This window comes from Opisthocomus hoazin, chromosome 5 (genome assembly GCF_030867145.1).
Source record: "Opisthocomus hoazin isolate bOpiHoa1 chromosome 5, bOpiHoa1.hap1, whole genome shotgun sequence".
In the NCBI taxonomy this organism is placed as follows: domain Eukaryota; kingdom Metazoa; phylum Chordata; class Aves; order Opisthocomiformes; family Opisthocomidae; genus Opisthocomus; species Opisthocomus hoazin.
Genome location: NC_134418.1, coordinates 30,548,314 through 30,566,217, shown reverse-complemented (window position 1 = coordinate 30,566,217; position 17,904 = coordinate 30,548,314). Strand labels below are relative to the sequence as shown.

Genomic DNA, 17,904 nt, shown 5'->3' with positions numbered 1-17,904 from the left:
TAGAAGTAACCCGCTTCCATCCTTCCGCTTCTCCACAGGTTTCACTTACCTTGATGGTGGGGGTGGACACTGCCTGCTCCTCTATTTCAGATAGGGGCTGAGGCTCTTCAGGTTGTTGAGTTCTGGAGAAGGTCCTGCTGTCTCCCATGAAACTACTTTGTTGCTGCACAGCCTGCTCACTTCCTCCTGTAACTCCTTCACTTGGCACCACAGTGCCTCCAAGACAACACAGCTCCTGCAGGACAGAGGACCATCTCTCCCAGCCTCAGAGAGGCCCTAGACACTCCCTGCAGTCTAGGGCTCGGAGGGCTGTGCCCATCATCCAAAGCTCTGCCTGCATCAAACCCTTTACGCTAGCAGGAGCGGCTGCTCCAACATCTGGGGGAACTGCCCCATGCCACCACCATATCTGAGACTGTTTACACTGGAGCAGAACAAGCTGAGTCCCACTCCATGGCGGCCTTTCACATAAACTTCTGCATTTGTTGGTAGTGCCTTGGGCCTGGGTCTTATATAGACCTTGACCAAGCACTGGCGAAAAGGGTGCTTGACCCTCCCTAATTAGGGGGCAGCTGCACCCTGGATCAAGGGCAGCTGATCGCGCTCGTTAGAAGCTGCTAGAGCTTCCTCAGGCCTGTGGCCTTATGGCTCCCCTTACCTTGTCCTTACCTAGGGACAGCACCACTCTCAGGTTTCTCAGAAGGTTCCCAGGGATTCCCCAATGATCCTGGACCTTGTCCCCAAAAGATCCATAAGGTCCCAAAGCAGAATCCAGAGACCGCTGCGCAAACCTTGGTGAGTTGCCTCTGGGAGCTGTGCTGGTTCCTTTGCTGGCGGTGTACAGGCAATTTGGTGTGGAGCTCAGCCGTTGCTTTCTTGGATTTACCCATCATTTAGGTTGGAAATGGCATAAAAATAATGGGCGTCGTTTCAGCAAACACTTGTTTGCAGTTGCTTTATACCTGTCTCGTGCTTTGGTTCTGAACAAGGAGGTGGCACCATCTTTTTGGCGTACAACCGCAAATTGTGCACCCTTGGTGTGATACCCCAGCGCACACAGTAAAGGCACGCATTCCCAACCTGGCAGCACGGTGGTTTCTGAGCGTGGAGATCTGCGTGCCGAACAATAGCAGGGCCCATGCCTACCAAAATGTTTGCCGGAGTCCCTCGGCTGATCTTAATAAACATTGTGAGGAGTTGACATCTTCAAAAGGCATCTTGTCTGCATATCAGCAGCCGGATGATGAGCCCACAGTGCTCAAAGAGTGTAAAACATAAGCATTTCTTTTGCAAGTGTGCGTAAAGTGACATAGAGGGGTTTTGGTTTGCAAGGGGTTTGTTTTTGCTTAATTTCGTCCATGCAAGCACACAGCCTCCATTGGTTAATAACTTTTCCTTTGATTTTTAGGTTCAAATAAACCAAAATCTCAAAGCAGAACTCATTAAAGCATATTGAGTTTCATCTCCTCTTTGCATCAAACGCATACGTTATGCAGCTGGAGCCGCTCTCCCAGGGCAGGATTCGGAGCTTACCTTTTATCCACAGTTTACTTGGTACGTTGCCACGCACTGCCTCAGGAGGGAAAGGAGCAGTGATGGAAACAGCTTGTTTCCATCACTCGCGAGCTGTGGCACAGAAAATTTAAGCCGTTGCTGACCAAAGGCCTTTCTGGGCAAGTGCTGCTTGGACGGGCTCATCTTCACAGTTGCTGAGGCAAAAAGGAAATGCAAACCACCTCTGGCATTTCCAACCAGAGCCATTAGAAAAGGGGGGCCGGCAGACATGGATCTGGAAGCGTGCCTGTCTTGCCAGGAGGGAATAATGGTGGCATTGTCTGAAAGTTCAGCCCGGAGTTCTTCTGCTACCTTGTTTTTCAGAAGTCCCTGCTTTGGAAACTGTCGTTTAAGTTTCCCTTAAATAGCAAGACCCTGGCGTCAATCAGGAGGCTTGGGGAATGAAGTGCAGTGGAGATTTTTTAGGACTAGTCTGGTTTATGGTCCCTGGGTGTAGGAGAGAAAAGACTGGGCAGCAGGCGTAGATTTTACAGTCTTTTTCTTTAAAAAGAACAGCTCAGGCTTGTACCTGCAGAAACCCCCTGAGTGACAGCCATCAGACAGCAGCTTTATACCACCAGCATCACCAGTGGCTCTGTGGCACCTTCCCTCCTATTTAAAATGCTCTCATCCAGGCATTTTTTTTTTCTCCTGAATTATCCCCCTGTTTTCTTGATGATTTTTTTGCTACCCTTAGGGGGGAATACTGTGAAGAACCGAAGATGTTTATGTTTTCTACTACATCGCTCTATGAATCTGAAAGTGTTTGTGGTGCTGTGACAAATTCCATCTGAGCTTTCCTTTCTAAACAGAAGAGAAACAGAAGATGGTGGTGAGAAGGGTGCAATGCTGGTGGGTGTGATGCAGCCCTCACCAGAGGGCTCCTGCTCCTCCGCCGTGGTTGCTAAATAGGCCCTGGGATTTCTCTGTTCAAAACAGACTTAAAAATGCCTCCCTTCTCTCCCATCAAAGCCTTGCTCTGCATTCTGTTTTTGCAGTTGCAGACCTGTGTTTTTAACTGGCAGGTTTCTTTAAAATGTTGGGGAAAATTCTTCAGTTTAGAAAACCGTCACTAAAATGAGGTCAACTTTATTTGCACTCCCAGGAAAAATCTGGTTGGAGGAAAAGAAGTGGCGAGCGTGTGATGTACATGAACGATGCTGCCAGAATATCTCACAGACTTGCCTTTGTAGCAGGTTGGGGGAGTTAGCTCTGGGTGAGTCATACAGACAAACAGCAAGGGCCCTCTTCATTTAGCAGCCTGAATAACATTACCTCTATCCGAATTTAGGTCTGTTGGCTGGCTTATACACAAGTCAAATACGCTGCTTATTAAAGGCGCAATATCATATGCGTACCTGTGGTATATTTGTGTTTGATAATAATGCATTTCTCATGGGGGAACGCATTCTTATTTTAATGTATATTAGCATTTGTTCCACAGAAGTCAGTTTATTGCTTCAAATGCACTCGCTTATTTAGATACTGAAATTTGAAACTGTATTGCTAAACATCTTTTTCCCAGTCATTTAACTTGAAAAAATCATATACTGTCTCACAACTCCATCAAGCTATTTTCACTAACCAGACTACAACAGGAGTTACTTTCTACATTGCAAAAGAGTTTATTTTAACCCATGCCAGTCCTCTGCTTATCGCTGTTGCATCAGGTTGTGCTTTGGCAAGTTGAAAAGACAGGCAGCTGGGCCTTGATTTCCAGTATGAGGCATCCATGGGAAATTTTACTCTCTAAACCGCAGAAACATTGTCCCCTTAGAACTGTTATGCGGCACAGAAATAATGTACAGTTGTAAAAGTAGTTTATGCCTGCTCCTTTTTCTGAGATGTACGCAATGCTGTAGGCGTTTACCTCTGTCTGGCTTAAATTTCCAGACTGCTTTACTGACCTGGGGTGAGGAAAGAGTTAAGCTAAGAGAAAGCCCCAGATACTAAAATTAACATCCATCCCACCCCCACCCCCCCCCCCCGCCCACAGCTTTGAGATTTGTAATCACAACTTGCAGTTAGACGATTTCTTCTAGCAGTGCTAACTGCGTTTTGATCATTTGAAATCGCAGATGGCTGGCTGGAGCTCAGAGGAATTCAGTCTCCTTCCTCTCTTCCTTCTGCTCTGACTTCCTCCCCGCCCAGAAAAGTCTGTTTTCAGGTCATCTGTAAGATTCTATTATTTCTTGCTAAAGCTGAAGCAGATTTGGCTGCTGGTAGCTGAAAATACTTACAAGGTCTGCAGAAATGTGTGTGGTGGTTGAGCTGCCTGGAATTACCCTTCTTGTCCAGCATACCCGCCTGGATTGATGCGCAAAATAAAGATAGCCAGTTTTAGGCTGTCTCTAGTCCTAGAAATCTTGTTAATTGTTTATGAAATTATCTATGTTTTTAAATAAAAAAAACACAACAAAACCAAAAAAACCAACCCACAACCAAAACAAAAGCGGTTTTTGTTATTGCCCTGGGTGATTTATCCTATTTACAGGGCAGTTGTATTGGCGTAGCTGAATTGCAACTGGAGGCAGGGCAAAGTCAGGAATTGTGTTACGAGCTTGTTCTACCAGTGGATAATACGTTTCTGTAACTGCATCTTTTGTCTGCAGGAGGCACTTTTTATTGTTGGTGTAAGTGATTACAAAGCCTGAAAAAAAAAAGAAAATAATAAAAAAATTCGATGATTTCACATCCTACACAAATGCACACTCCCCCAAACCAAAAAGTGTTTCTGGCTGAGTAGCTGTCTGCCCCAGTTACTGCAAACACAAAACTGCTTTTGAAAATGGTAGCCTGCAGCACTTTGCAGCGTAAAACTTCTCTGGGGAAACTGAAAGTACCTCTTCAAGTAAAGCTAGCTATAAACTTGGATCAAAAAGAGAGATCTTTATGAGATCGGTTACATTTTATGGACCAACTTGGGGTATTTTTAATGTATAAAAAGGTGATTTTTAATGTCTCTCACCAAAGTTTTGACTCTCTAATTTCAGAGCAAGATTCAAACTGCAGCTTGTGACCTTGCTTAGGGGAGGAGTCAAAATTAAGCCAGTGCACTGACTTGGCTCACTCCTCCTTTACTGACTTTCCAACTGTTCTTTAAGAAGTTTCAGTGTAGCCACTTGACCTTCCAGTGAAGATTAAGAAACTTTAAGAGCTGTTTGAACAGTGGTTTAAAAAATCCCAAAGTGACCACAGGGGAAAAAAACCCACCACCACCCTGGAACTAAAGTTTAATTTTAAATAAGGGAAACGGAAGCAGAAGGATAGGGTGAGTTAGTTTGTGGTACTGTCACAGCTTTGGCGTGGGTCCCTCGGGCTCCGTTGGCGAAAACTCTATGCAAGTTTTTGGCTGGAGCAAATCTTTGCTGTCAGGGCAAGGCTCAGCCCTCCTGCTGGTACTGCTGTTCTCTGCAGAGATGTCTGCTGCATTGGTAAATATCTCTCCTGCTGATGGGAGTCTTGACATTGCTTTTCTGCGATGCTCGGTTTTATCATCCTGATCTGAGCAGAGAGGAGAGCGTCCGGTCGCTCTGCAGTCTTCACCTGACTTTGTGCGCTGGATTTTGGGACGCTCTGCTGGCCACCCCGTTTCTCATCCTCTCTGCAGTGGCTCCCTTGTGTTTTGAGAAGCGCTGCGTACATGTAGAGCATGGTGGCTTTTTTTTTTTTTTTAAATGGTGTGCATTTATCTGATTAAGAGCTATGTAAATTTAGATGCAAACTCGTTTCAGCCCTTGGGGTGCTTGGCGAGTTGCCTGGCTGCTCTGGGTGCTGGAAAAGTCTGCGCAACACTGTTGCTCCAAGGGAAACTCAAGCGTGTTACTCCTTTTCATTTTTCCTTAAAAAGGTTATTGTGCCTTAGCCTTCATTGAGTTACCTCCCTCTTCCAGAAGGGAAAGGTTACTTTTCCCTCTCTTTTCCCTTTGGCGACTCAAGAAGAGTTGCCATCACTGCTCACTAAAAATATCCCTTGCAGGGCCATTGGTATTTAAGGGTGCTCCAGGGATGCCCCTGAGCTCTCTGCAGGGGCCACTGGCAGGGACAAACTAAAACGGGATCAGGGCCCTGAAAGAGGCCTGTGAAAGCCATTTGTGTTGTAAATACGGTGGGAATGTTTATCAGTCACACCAGCAGAAAAAAAGTTCCTGGGGATGCTCCGTTTGGCCAGAAATTTTTCATGTGTTTTCTCCAGTGAGTTGAGGGGTGGCTAATTACTCTCTCTCTCCTGCAAAACCAAGAAAGGACCATCAATATTTAATATCAGGAGATGTAGTCGGGCTAAATATAGCTACTGCTTTTTTTCTGACAAGCGTGCAGCGAGGAGCTCGCTGGCTCCTGGCTCTCGGCGCTGCTCCTCAGCTTTGCCCTCGCCGCTGGCTTGGCCAAGCTTTGGATCTGGTCCTCACCTCGCCGTTGTCCTCCATGCATGTGTTTTACCTTGTGCAACGCCGAGCACTCACACACGCCTTTGATTGCTGTTGTCTCCAGGTGTGGTCTGAGGCTGGAGCTGCTGGATGTTACCCAGTTGGCATTACCTGGTAGGGAGCAGCTGGCGATCTGGTAAATGATAAATAAATCTAGGAAAAAAAAAATTACCCATCTTTTGCTCTGTGCAGGCCTGGAGAAACTCCTTTTCTGGGTCTCTGGAGTTGCAAGGTGGGAAGGCTGCACTCCCCGATGCGATGCGGGGTCCCTCAGCTCAACCCCTGTCTGCAGGGTGCTCTGGAAGTGGCGGGTGATCCGGCCTGTGGGACCCAGCCCAGCCCACAGGGAGACCCATAGTGTCTGATGGGGGCTAATGAAGCCCCCAGGGGAATGAGCTGGGGAGGGGGGCTGTGACTGTGTATTCCTGTTTCCCCTTCAGCTTCACCGGCAGCCCCATCTACAGTGGAATGAGCGTCCTCAGGATCATCCCGAGGTTTAAAAAAGACACGCGAATATGAGTAAATGCGCTTCGATAAGCTAAGGTTCAAGCCTCTGTTCAGAGGCACGCGCTCTGTTCAGAGGAGCGCAGTTCCCAGGCAGTCTCCCTCTTGTCAAGTGGGGAGCTTCTGGCAGGGGTTTTTCAGTCCAGCAGGACACTCAGTGAGCCATTTGGGGGCTGGTGGGGGGTGATTCTGAGACACGCTGCAGTGCGTTTTGAGCCCTTTCAGGAACCCTGGATCCAAGGAGTTCACTCCAGCCTACAGCAAGTCTGTATATGGCCCAAATCACCTTGGGTCGTTACAGCGACGGGCTGGAAACCTTGTGTAGGGGTATGCCAAGCTGGTGCAGCCTCTCCTTTGTTCATGGAGAAGCATTTGTTTCATAAAAATCTAATATAAAAGGAGTTGCTGTTCAGGACTGAGAGGCTGAACATTGATTTGCCACTTAAAACCTGCTTGGCTATGAGTGGGGCTTGAGTGTGGTTTTATGCCTTGTGCAGGTTCTGTGTGAATCGCGCCTCTTAAAAACTCCTGTAAATTGATGAAGAAAATTGCTTGTTCTACAGTTTCCCTTAACTCTTGTGAAAGCACTCAGAATCTTCATTTGTTCAGAGCTGCCGTTATTGTTTATAATAAACTAATTGTTTTCACTGTGAATTTTGTTTATTTTCTCTGATTTAACATGTTGCCATATTTCCTGTAAATACAGCATAAACTGTTATATTCACAAACTGGTGTTTATGAAATCACCTGGTTAGCGTTTGGCCAATATCCACCTGTTGCGGATTTCACAAGAGTGCACAGAAGGAACTGAAAGTTTGAATAACTTTCCCATGGATTTACCCTTCAGGGCTGAATTGTTTTGCCTAAGTGATTTAATGCTGTAAGGAAATTTGCAGCCCGAGTAATGGCAGGCAGGAGTGGAACAATTTGAAGAGCCTTTTCAATCAGACCATCTTCTCCATTTGAAAGCAGCCGTTGTCTTTAAAAAAGATAAAAAAATCTTGCCCCTGCTTTGTTTTTCATTTCAAATGTAAACATTTCTTGACACATTGTTACTGCTGAGTGAGGCTGCACTAGGTCTGGGAGAACCCCCTTTTCTCTGCACACAGGGTGTTTTGCTTTAGGTTGCATGCTTTTTTAGCATCACTTCTGCCAGTGGAAGCAGGTTCTGAATACTGCAGGCCTTGCAGAAACTTGCACCTTGTAGTCATCTCGTGCTTTGCAAAGGCTGTCACTGGGTTCGCTGCTTTTTTCCTCCTTTAAAATGCATTTCCTATCTAAAATTAGAGATGTGCCTGAAAGTTTAGTGGATCTAACGTATTTTCAGGGAGATTAGACCTGAGAGGAACCTTCCTGAACTCCCTGGTACATTTGCGTTGCACATGAAACAGGTCACAGCTTCTGTGAGAAGCTGCAAACCATTCTGCGCAGAGAGGGAGAACGCTGATGTTTTTGTTGGACTTCGGCTTGTAAATCATTTAAATTCTCACACAAGCGTTCCTCTGTCGGGCGCAGAACTTCCTGTTGCTGCTGGGAGTACTGGGGTAAGGCTGGCACCGCCAGACTCCGGGGCTTCTGAAAAACGTTGCAATGTCAGTCTTAATTGCCCTTGAAGTCACAGATAGACTGGTTTTAACTCCAGCAAGATTTGGGCCGAGGCACCCAACTTAGTGAAATCCCCTTTATATTTACCGTACAGCTCCTCCCTCTTCCCAGGCATTTTGCATAAAACACCCCTACTTTTTAGCTCTGCTGAAGCGGGAGGGCTCCTGTCTGAATGGCTTCGTGACAGAGAAGCAGAAAACCTGAACGTGGCAGGACTCTCCAGCCCACGGGGGTGTGGGAGACCAGTGGACTGTTTTGGCCCAGCTTCGTCTGAATCTGAGCCGACTGCTTTGGGTTTCCTTGGGTGGGTTTGCCAGGTACCCGATCGCTGCCTGGTACCCATGAGCCTGTTCCGTTTCTTGCAGCTTTGGTCACCTTTATGCTTTCCTTCGGTCAGTTTGCCGAACAGGCACGGCTCAGCGTTTCACCAGGCTGTCTTTGGTTTTGCAGGTAGCTGTATCCAGCTGGGACGCAGGTGGATCCAAGGGTTACCATGAAGTTTTCAGGACCCCTGGAGAGCCAGAGGTTGTCTCTCCTTCTGGAGACGGCAATCTCTAGGGAAGCTCAAATGTGGAAAGCACATGTGCCGAAAATTCAGCCCAATCAGGTAATGTCTCTTCTTCACATCATTCATCTTAGTAAAGGTGTGAGACTATCCTCTGGTGTATTTTTACATGAACAACTGAAGCTGTTGCATGAGAAGTTACCTTCTGCTTGAGAGCCGGGAAATTAGCCTCTGAAGTAAGTGATTACTTTTTCATTTGAGGGACATCCCTGCAGTCGGGGGTACAGAACACACGGTGCAGCATGCAGTGTTAGATCTCTGATGTTGCTTGTGAAGGCGTGTACATACATTGCCTTAATTAAATTCATTTTACAAATTGTGTGGATAATTAACACACATTTCTAGTGGGCAACAGTTCTTAAAAGCAGCTTAATTCTCTTGGCCTAAGTTCACTAATAACAGCGCTGAAATGCTGGTTGCTTTCCACATGAAATGGCGTCTTCTCACATGAACCGTTACCGCTGGCTCAGCTCAGGCCTCCCCCTGAAACTGCATATTCGCAGCCAAAGCCTGGCCTTGCCGCCTTTCCCCCCTCTGAGCCAGGTGCTTCCCTAGTGTAAATCAGCCTGGTCCTGCCGGGTGGGCTGTAGCTGTGTCAGCTGAAGCCAGGTGGGGGTCTGCCTTGGTAAGACACTGCCTGCTTCAGGAGGAACCCCACTGACTGTTCATGGAGCAGGGCGCAAGCTCGTGGCGAGGGAAGCAGAGCCGGGCGCTGGCCTGTTCCAGTGAGGAATGTTTGCGTAGGACTGGAGCGAGACTTGGGGTGCGAGGGACCGCAGGGGGTCTGTAGTCCAACCTCCTGCTCAGGTTTTGCAGCGAGGCCAGCTGGGAGGTTGGACCAGAGCCCTCGTGGCCTTACCCAGCGTTTGTGCTCCCTGCGGAGGAGGCGTCTGTCTAGCACGTGCACTCAAAAATGCCTGCGAACTCCACAGAGTTTTGTTTAAAACAAAATGTGAAACTTGAGGACGGTTGTCATAGAGGTTCTTGTGCTTTGTTGCTGGGTTGGGCAGAAATAACCACGCTAATGGGCTCAGATCCAGTCTTGCTCTTCTTGATTAATGTACAATGTTCACGGAAGTATGTCAGCTGTTGTCAAAGCTAATGTTTGGGTTTTTGTCTGGTGAACAAGAAACTGCTGTTATTGTGTAGGAACAAATATGTTTTTAAGGGGCTCAGGATTAGTTTTGTTAATCCCCATTTAGGTTTCCAAACAAGTGATCTGGTTGTCAGAGGTCCTGAGTATGTTGTAGCTGTGGCCGTCTTCGGGCACGTGCAATTAAAGACCCTGGTTTACGGTAAACCAGCCTGTTACTCCATGCTGGCAGTTTTCCTGGGGTTAGTGATTATAATGTGGGGAGGTAAGATTACAGTGTAACAGGACTGGGGTGTAACCAGTCCAGAGTGGTGTGGGAAGATTTCACAGGGACAAAGTGCTTGCGTTTTTGACCGGGTGAAGTTGATTCTGGTGGCTCAGAAACCACCACCTGCATTAGATGGTCATCCTAGCAGTGCCTCCCTTGCAGGATTGCCTTGTTGCCCTTTGAAGATGAGGTTCCCCACCCGTGACACGTTAGAGTTGTCGCTGCAGCTGAAGGACTAGCCTCAGCCCTGTCTGTGGTGAAGAGCGGTTGTCCTGCTGCCAGGGACCTGCAGGGGGTCTTAACGCCATTGTGGTTGAGGTTTGCAGCCTCGCGAAGTGGTGTCCTCGGCGGTAAATACTCAAAGAAGCTAACGGCACTGCTGGCATGAAGCGGGGAGGCAGCTCTGTTGCTTGCTGTGAAAAGTCAGAGTAGGATCGAGCACAGAAACAGCCTGATGGCTAAAGCCAGCCTAAAGTTTGGGCTTGACAGCAGAGTCTTAGGTCTGGTCTGGACAAACACCAAGTTTGTCCTTCTAGTGTGCCATCATGTGATGATGATAATGAAGGATCTCTTCCCCCCCTTCTCCCCTGACAATACCGCTGAGGTTCGTGCCTGGGAGTGTTTCCCAGCCCTCCGTGTTTGTCCCCTAGGGTTTCTACTCCTGGAATTTACACCCCCAAAACTGTGTTGCCTTTGTAACCTTTTTATTTTCCTGCCTGTCAGTTCAGACTATGACTTCATCAGCCAGAATGCCATACTATTACATGTTTTCTAGCAGAAAATAATCATTAAATTGGATTGAAATCTCTGTGTGTGTATGTGTAAAATGTACAAAGGTCAGATTTAAAAGAGAACATAAACACAGCTGTCTGCTCTGGGGAAATCCTGACTCGCGGTGCCATGGCACAGCTGAAAGCCCTGTATCTGTAGTCACATATTTCTCTCTGTTCCTGCAGTTTGTGACACCCGACTTCTCAGACTGTCACGTGTTCCTCCGCTTCTGCAGTGTTCATTTTGGCAGTGTTGCAGTCATGGACGTTCAGTGTGAATTACCCTATTTTCTGTAATATCTGGAAGAAGGTCGTATTCCCTAACATCTACTGCCTGCTGCTGAGAACAGCTGCGGTAGCCTAAAACCTCCCTTGTATGAGACTGTTGTTTATCTCCCATGACAGTCAGGAAATCTGCATCCTTCTGTGTATCAGATCTGGCAGCCCGGAGCGTGTGTAACTTTCCATTCCTTGCTACAAAGGCTGACCGATTACAGAAAGGGTTTTAATGAAGTCATCTGGTTTGCAAATGAGAGAATGCGAGTGCGTCTACAAAAACGTAGTGATCAGATTGGAGGTACAGGTAACTCTTTTTTCAGGAGTAAACTTTCAGTTGATTCTTCAGGAGACATTTTTGGTTCTAGTGTTTAAAACTGGATCAAATTCAGTTTCTAAATATGTGTCAGAGCTGAGGAAAGGAAAAAAGAAACTCGTACTTACAGAAACAGGAAGACTTGCATTTTTAGTGCAGGATGCAGAATCTGTTGGGGACTTCAGACCGGGTAATTTAATGCATGTGATTTTTCTGTTTCATTTTTACTTTTTGTCTGAAAACTCCCATTTCCTACTGGCATGTATATGTTTTTTAGTTTCACTCCTTTAAATGTAGGCCACTGGCTCCGGGTATTTGCAATATATCAAAGCCAGATTTCACAAGGGCTTTTCAGCCTGAAAAAAAGAGGTGGGCTGAGTCTGGAACCCTCCTAGTGCTTCTGAGTGTATTTGGTCTTCCCTCCCACCTACCCCCATCTTTCCTCCCCCCCTTTTTGAGTTATACAATATGCAGATGACATTCAGAAGTTTTCATGTGATTAAGGCTTGAGAAATCAAGCAGTAAAGACTGGTCAAAGGTTGATTTTTGCATGTTACCAAGTAACTTTGCAACAGAGGTGTGTTAAGCCAAGATTTTTGTGTTTTTTTTTTTTTTTTTTTATAGAAACAGAATGTCACTTCTTCTCCTTCCTGTTCTGGCTTTTCTTTCTGCCTTCTCATTTGTTCTCCGCCCCTTGAGGAATCGGGAGACCTCAGTTTATTTCCAGTTTTTCCACTGTCTCACCACGTGACCTTGGGTCGGTCTTTTAACCTTCTGGTGCCTGTTTGATCCTGCGGGCAAATCGACGGCTGACTTACCAATTTGTAACCCATTGCGAGGTTACTGCATCCAGCTCCTCTGCTTTGCCGAGCGGGAATCCCTCTCCCCAGCGTTTGTGCATGTTACCGTGCAGATGGCAGAGGCTGCGCTGCTGGAGCTCTTCGCTGTGCCACTAAACCGCAGGCCAACCCTGCGAAACGCCGCTTCCAAAAGGCGTCCTCAGGAGAGCGGCTCTGGCTCCCGGCTGGTGCAGGCGAGGAACAGCCCAGTGGGCGCCAGGTGCGGGTCGCTTGGTGTGAAACAAGCAGTCCTGAGACCCGGGAAGGACCGACTTGCCTGCGATGTTTGCAGCTGCCCTTGGCAGAAGCCTCCCAGTCCTGATGAAGGTCACCTGCTCGCTCCCCAGGGAGCCCGCAGCGGGGCTAGGCAGAAACAAAGGGGGGGAAGAGCAGAACGTCTCTGTCTGGGACAGCAGACACTAAAGGAAAAGAATTACCAGGTAAGGTGTGTTTCCTAGATTAGACAGCAATAAAATTGAGTCATTTTTGAGTTCACAGATAATTTTTTTTTTAAGACTGCATTTTGCATAAGTCTCAAAGTATTCTCAGAGATGATTTGTGCTGCGCTTGCACCCTGGAGCCTGAGTCATGGCCTCTGGCCCTCCTGCCTTAGGCAGCGGGCCCCGCAGCAGGGTTGCTGGGGCAGGAACGGTAGCAAGGCGATTTGGTCGTCGGTAGACGGGAAGCAGAACAGCAGCAGCTCTTTGTGCCCCTTCCATCGCCAAGACCTCACAGGCAGCTTTCTGACAGAATGCCTCAGAAACGGGGCGTGGGACGCTGGTTTGGGAATCAGACAAGTCGGGTGTTACCATCACAGCTGCTGGAGGCCGCGGGTCTGTGTGTTGTGTATGGGGTGCTGTGTTCCCTCCCTCAGACAGAATTACTGACCTCTGCGGTCGCTCACTTTGGAGTGGTAAAATGGCAGACGTGATGAGCTGCTGTAATGTCTCCTGTGGTCCCAGCACGTGTGCTGGCCTTGGGTCTTGTTACGTAAAATACCTGTCAGGAATCCGCCACAGACTCATCCTGTTTGCTGACAGCGTTTAAAGGCATGTTCATCAACGAGTGACAGACAGGATATTTCTTGATAAGGATTGAAGCAGATAATGGCAGGAAGCAGGTCAGTGGGATGCACCCCTGCTTCACGCAAGGACGAGAGAGAAGTTGACATCCCTCCGCTTCCCCGTTTGTGTCCCAGACACATTCTCTTAGCTCCGTAGCTCTGCAAGGTGGCTTGTTTGTGTTCACGCTGAAACAAAACCGGTGGGTTTGCACACACTGCTGTGCTCTGAAAAGGTGGGAATTAGCATCAGGTCTTCCACTTGGAAAAGAAGCTGCAGGCCTGTCACTCGCAGGTGGGTCTGGGATAGCTTTGGCAGGTTTGCAGATCTGCCAGGCCTGCTGGGCTCCGCGGGTGTGGCAGGGTGCGTGGGTACCGGCAGGGCTCGGCCTGTGCCGCGTTCTGTCCGTCCCTCCCGCCGGCCCCGCCACGGGGATGTCCCGAGGGTGGCTGGCAGGTCTGTCTCGGAGCGACCCGCTGCTGCTGTGCGAGAACGGAGTCTGCCCTTGCTGGGCTTGGTTCGCTGTTCCCTGATCAAAGCCGCCACGCTAGGCTCGTGCTCTTCCACCCCGGGGTGAAGTTCTGCAGCGGTGGATTTGCGGCCACAGAGCACAGGGCTGGCCGCGCACAGACGTGGTGAGAGGCAGAAGGCGACGTCTGTGGGGAAGCACTGCCACGCCAAAGGGGAACTTTTGCTTTCCAGCCCAAAGGGACTTTTTTACTTTCAGCCACTGTAGTGTCTCGGTTTTGCTTTTAATTTTATGTAACTAAGAAACGGTGACCTCGCTGCTTAATTAATTTCACAGTGCTGCATTTCCTAGTTGTGTTACGAGGCTGACATGGGTACACCTTCGAGGGAGAGGGATAAAGATGCTACATCTGTGCGGGAAGCTCCTTGCCCTGCTTGGAAGTCGCTGCAGGGTGCGGTGGGACCAGTTCTTACTCCTGCCTGCCTCTGAAAATGGTCCGTAACGGCCTCTCCTAGTGCTGGTGGGAGGGGGGTTAAATTCACCCGGTCTGACTGTGTGCAGGGATTCTCCTCTCACCCTTGTGCTCCTTTATGTGCAGCTAGAGACTGGAGTGGACAGACGTTTTGTAGAATTCATGCCATTGCAGAAAAGAGCTGGAGATTCGCCTCCTTTCCTTTGCTTCCCCAGAGGGTTCTTAAGAAACCAGGTTTTGTTTCGCAGCCTTGCCACTGCTGTGCACGTACCTAGAAGTGAGTTCGCTTTGCAGTTGTCCCTTCGTGTTAAAGGAACATAATGCTCAGTGTGGGGGCTGGGTTATGTTTGTTTTAATTTTACATCTTGCTGAGACACACTGTTGTTTCTCAGTGGCTTAGATTGAACCCCATTTCTTTTTCACACGGAAAGGACAGATGTTACCAGGGGCTGAGTGCACAGTTGCTGTTCTTTACGTTACAGCCTTGCCATTTAAAGCTAACTCCGGAGTCTGAAATTTTGCCTTTTGGCCTCTCACTGCCCATGAAGGGTGAGGAGCTACAAGGGCAGATCTTGGGAGGACTGAAGACTGAGAGGTGGCATGGAAAGACGATCTCAGCCTTCCCACCCGTGCTGTTTTTAGGAGAAGGCCTAACCTTTTGCTTGGGCAGGCGCAGGGAACACAGCGCTGAGCCAGGACAGGCACCGCCAGGAGCCGTTGAAGCCGATGCCTGTTTCTGCCGGCATCTACCAGGGATGGGATATGCCACGAATGGAAGGGGATGGGAAACCCCCTTCCCCTGGGGCAGGTGCGGCACCGCAGGCAGGAACGCAGGGGAGCAGCGGCTGCTGCCCGCCGATGCGGCTCTGACCACGCAGCGCTCCCCTTGCGGGCCAGGGGCCCAAGCCCGTCCCTGAGTGCTTCACCGGTGAAGGTGCTGCGGCAGGACCAGGGCAGTGATTCAGGAGTCAGAGGCAGGTTGTTAAAGTCAAGTTTATTTTGTTTGATGGGTTGGCTTTTAGCAGGTGAGCTTACCTGCTGGATTCACCCAGACACTGCATTTCCAAAATAATCCTTCAAGCTGCTGCAAACCTTGTAAGTCCACGGTATTGGCCAAGCCTGGCTGTGGTTATGAGCCCTTTTGTATGGCTTAGTCTCCTTCCATTTAAAAATAGGCGCAATGAATAAAGCAGTAAGGAACTTCATCCTAACTGTCACTCCTCCCTCTTCTGCCTGTTTCACTTCAGCTGCGCCGGCCTCGCTTTGCTACAGGAGAAGCACGCTCTGTAAGGACAGCCAGTAAATAAGATAGCATTGCCCATTTTTCTCCCCAGACACATTCTAGGTCCCCACTGTGCTGTCCAAAGATGTTTTTAGCAGAGCATTTAATAACCTCCTTACTGCTGTGCGGTGTATCCATTATACTCCCAGCACGCGTCGAAGGAGCATTTCTGGAACGCGGGCAAAGCGTTGCAGACAGCGGGTGGCCTGCCCCTGGTGGGGCTCAGATTTCACCCTTAAGTTGCAATAACCATTTTAGAAAGAATCATTATTTCTTGGAATTGAGGAAACTAATTTTCTCTCCTCGCCTGAAAAACGTGAGGTGCTTTTTCAAAACCCACGCTGTAGGCATGGCAGAGAGCAGAGGCCCGTCTGGATCAGACACGCAAGCCTGCTGATGCCGTTGCACCGTCGGGGCTTCGGGAGAGGAAACAAGGCAGGACTTTGTTCTCCTCAGAGGAGCACCTGGTCTAGCGCTGAAGGCACGCTTTGCAGGCAGAGGTGGGAGCACTTTGTTAGCTCAGCTAGTACAGCTGGAAGAAACAGCTCTGGCTTGCGCAGCCCTGTGTCTTTAGACCTGATCCTTGCTACGGTAGCGCTGTCACTGTTGTACTCTTCCTGAGGGAACTGGGCGGCCGCATTTTGACGGGACGTGTGTCTGCGAGCAGCAGTAACCGACCGCGCACCCAATGCCACAGAGCTGCGAATGCAGCCCGGGGGCTCGAGCCCTGCCGCCTTCCCCACAGTTTTTGTCCTGCTCGGCTGTGAAGGTGGGGCTCAGCACCAGCGAGGAAATTAAGCGCAGAGTAAAAATGTCATGCTGCAAGTAACAACGAAAGGTGGGAAGCTGGTGTCCTCGTGGAGGCCCTGGTGTAATTACAGTTCTACCTACAATGCTCTGCTTTCACACGTGTTCTTGCCTCCAAGGCAGGAGAGGCAGCAGACCTGTAACCAAGCGCGTTACTGATGGTGAGGCACGCGGTGGGTACTTTGGTGATGACTGTAGCCTGAAGTATTGCTTCTGCATCAATGTTGGGTGTTCTGATTTTAGAAAATTCTGCTACTTTTCCCCCCGTGTTATCGCTGGGAGGACAGCTACAACCCAGCCCAGCAGAGATGTTTGTTTGTGCAAGCCTTTAGCTTGCTTTTCCGCAGCAGCTGGGCAGCCAGCATCTCATTTGATGTCCTTCTCTTAAACCACCTCAGCAGCAGCCAAAAGAGCACAAGGACCCTGAGCATCGCGGAAGAAATTTGTTTGGTTTTACTTCTCATTTCTGGACACATCCTCACTTTTCACCCTGAATGATCTCCATCAAAGTGAGACCAGACATTTACTTGGGTGAATTGAAAGGCTGTAGAAGAGCTGTAAATATTTGTGAAGAAAGTCAGAGAGAAAGATTTTATGTCAATGACTGATCTGTCTATGTGGTTGAAATTCAGCTATTGTCCAAACAGATCAGTGATGGTGACTTGGGCCAAAAAGTTTAAAAAAGATACAAACCCAAGCTTTTTTAGGTGAAATTGTACCTGCGTTACCCCAGTTCACGGTTAACTGTACAGCTAAAGGTCTTTTGTAATCTGTTTGGAATTTTCTTTTTTTAACATATACTGAGCTAAAAATATCCCCCTGGTTTGAAGGAAAAATAAACCTTTCCTCTCAAAACAGCAACTTAGTCCCTCCCCTCTTCTGTTTGTCAGGAGCCGTGCACCCGCCTGGCTCCCACAGCACGTCTGGTTTTGTTCAAGCTGGGCATTTCTGCCTATCTACGTGGTTCTAAGGAGGCTAAAAAAAAAATAAAATTCCGTGGCTCTAAGCTGGAGAATACCCTGTCAGCACTTGAGAAACTATAAGACATCCTTCCTCTTTTCCCTCACGTACAGTGACATTTCTGAGTGATGTAAGGAAAGTTGTCTTTTGCAGGGCAGATTTCTTGGGATGGGGTAAGTAACTGCAAGAATGAAGTGGTATCTGGGGCTGGCTCGAGCCCCCCCCCCCCCTTTCCAAGGGAGGCTTTGCTTCCGTGCTGCGTTAACTCCCGAGTTTGGTCTTTGCCGCCTTGCTCAGCCTGTGTATAAGAATAGTTTGTTTTTCTCTCCAGCAGGATGTAGCCATTTCTCCAAAGCAGAGGGATGAAGTCATTCAGTGGCTGGCCAAGCTCAAATACCAGTTCCACCTTTATCCAGAAACGCTCGCCCTGGCCATCAGCCTTTTGGACAGGTTTTTAGCTGCAGTAAAGGTAAATATTTACAGATACATAAACTGAAATAGATTGGTACTGCCCACTCAGCTATTTCTGTGTAGAGTCCTCGTGGTGCGGCTGTACGGAAATGCTTACTTCCCCCTCTGCTCCCACTCCCTCTTCCTTTCTCACACATGAGTAGGATGGTACCTGCGCTACCCCAG

At 48.5% G+C, this 17,904-nt stretch overlaps 1 protein-coding gene across 3 annotated transcripts in view; it reads left to right on the top strand.

Moving 5' to 3' along the window:
• Positions 1 to 17,904, top strand: part of CCNI (cyclin I) — a 34,890-nt gene that overhangs the window by 9,702 nt on the left and 7,284 nt on the right. For 2 of the 3 annotated variants that reach the window (XM_075420834.1, XM_075420836.1), the window contains exons 2-3: positions 8,541 to 8,697; positions 17,600 to 17,737. In XM_075420834.1, the coding sequence (XP_075276949.1) occupies positions 8,584 to 8,697; positions 17,600 to 17,737 (252 nt within the window). In that variant the 5' untranslated portion in view covers positions 8,541 to 8,583. The remainder of the gene's footprint in view (positions 1 to 8,540; positions 8,698 to 17,599; positions 17,738 to 17,904) is intronic. The other variant, XM_075420835.1, reaches the window with a different exon arrangement.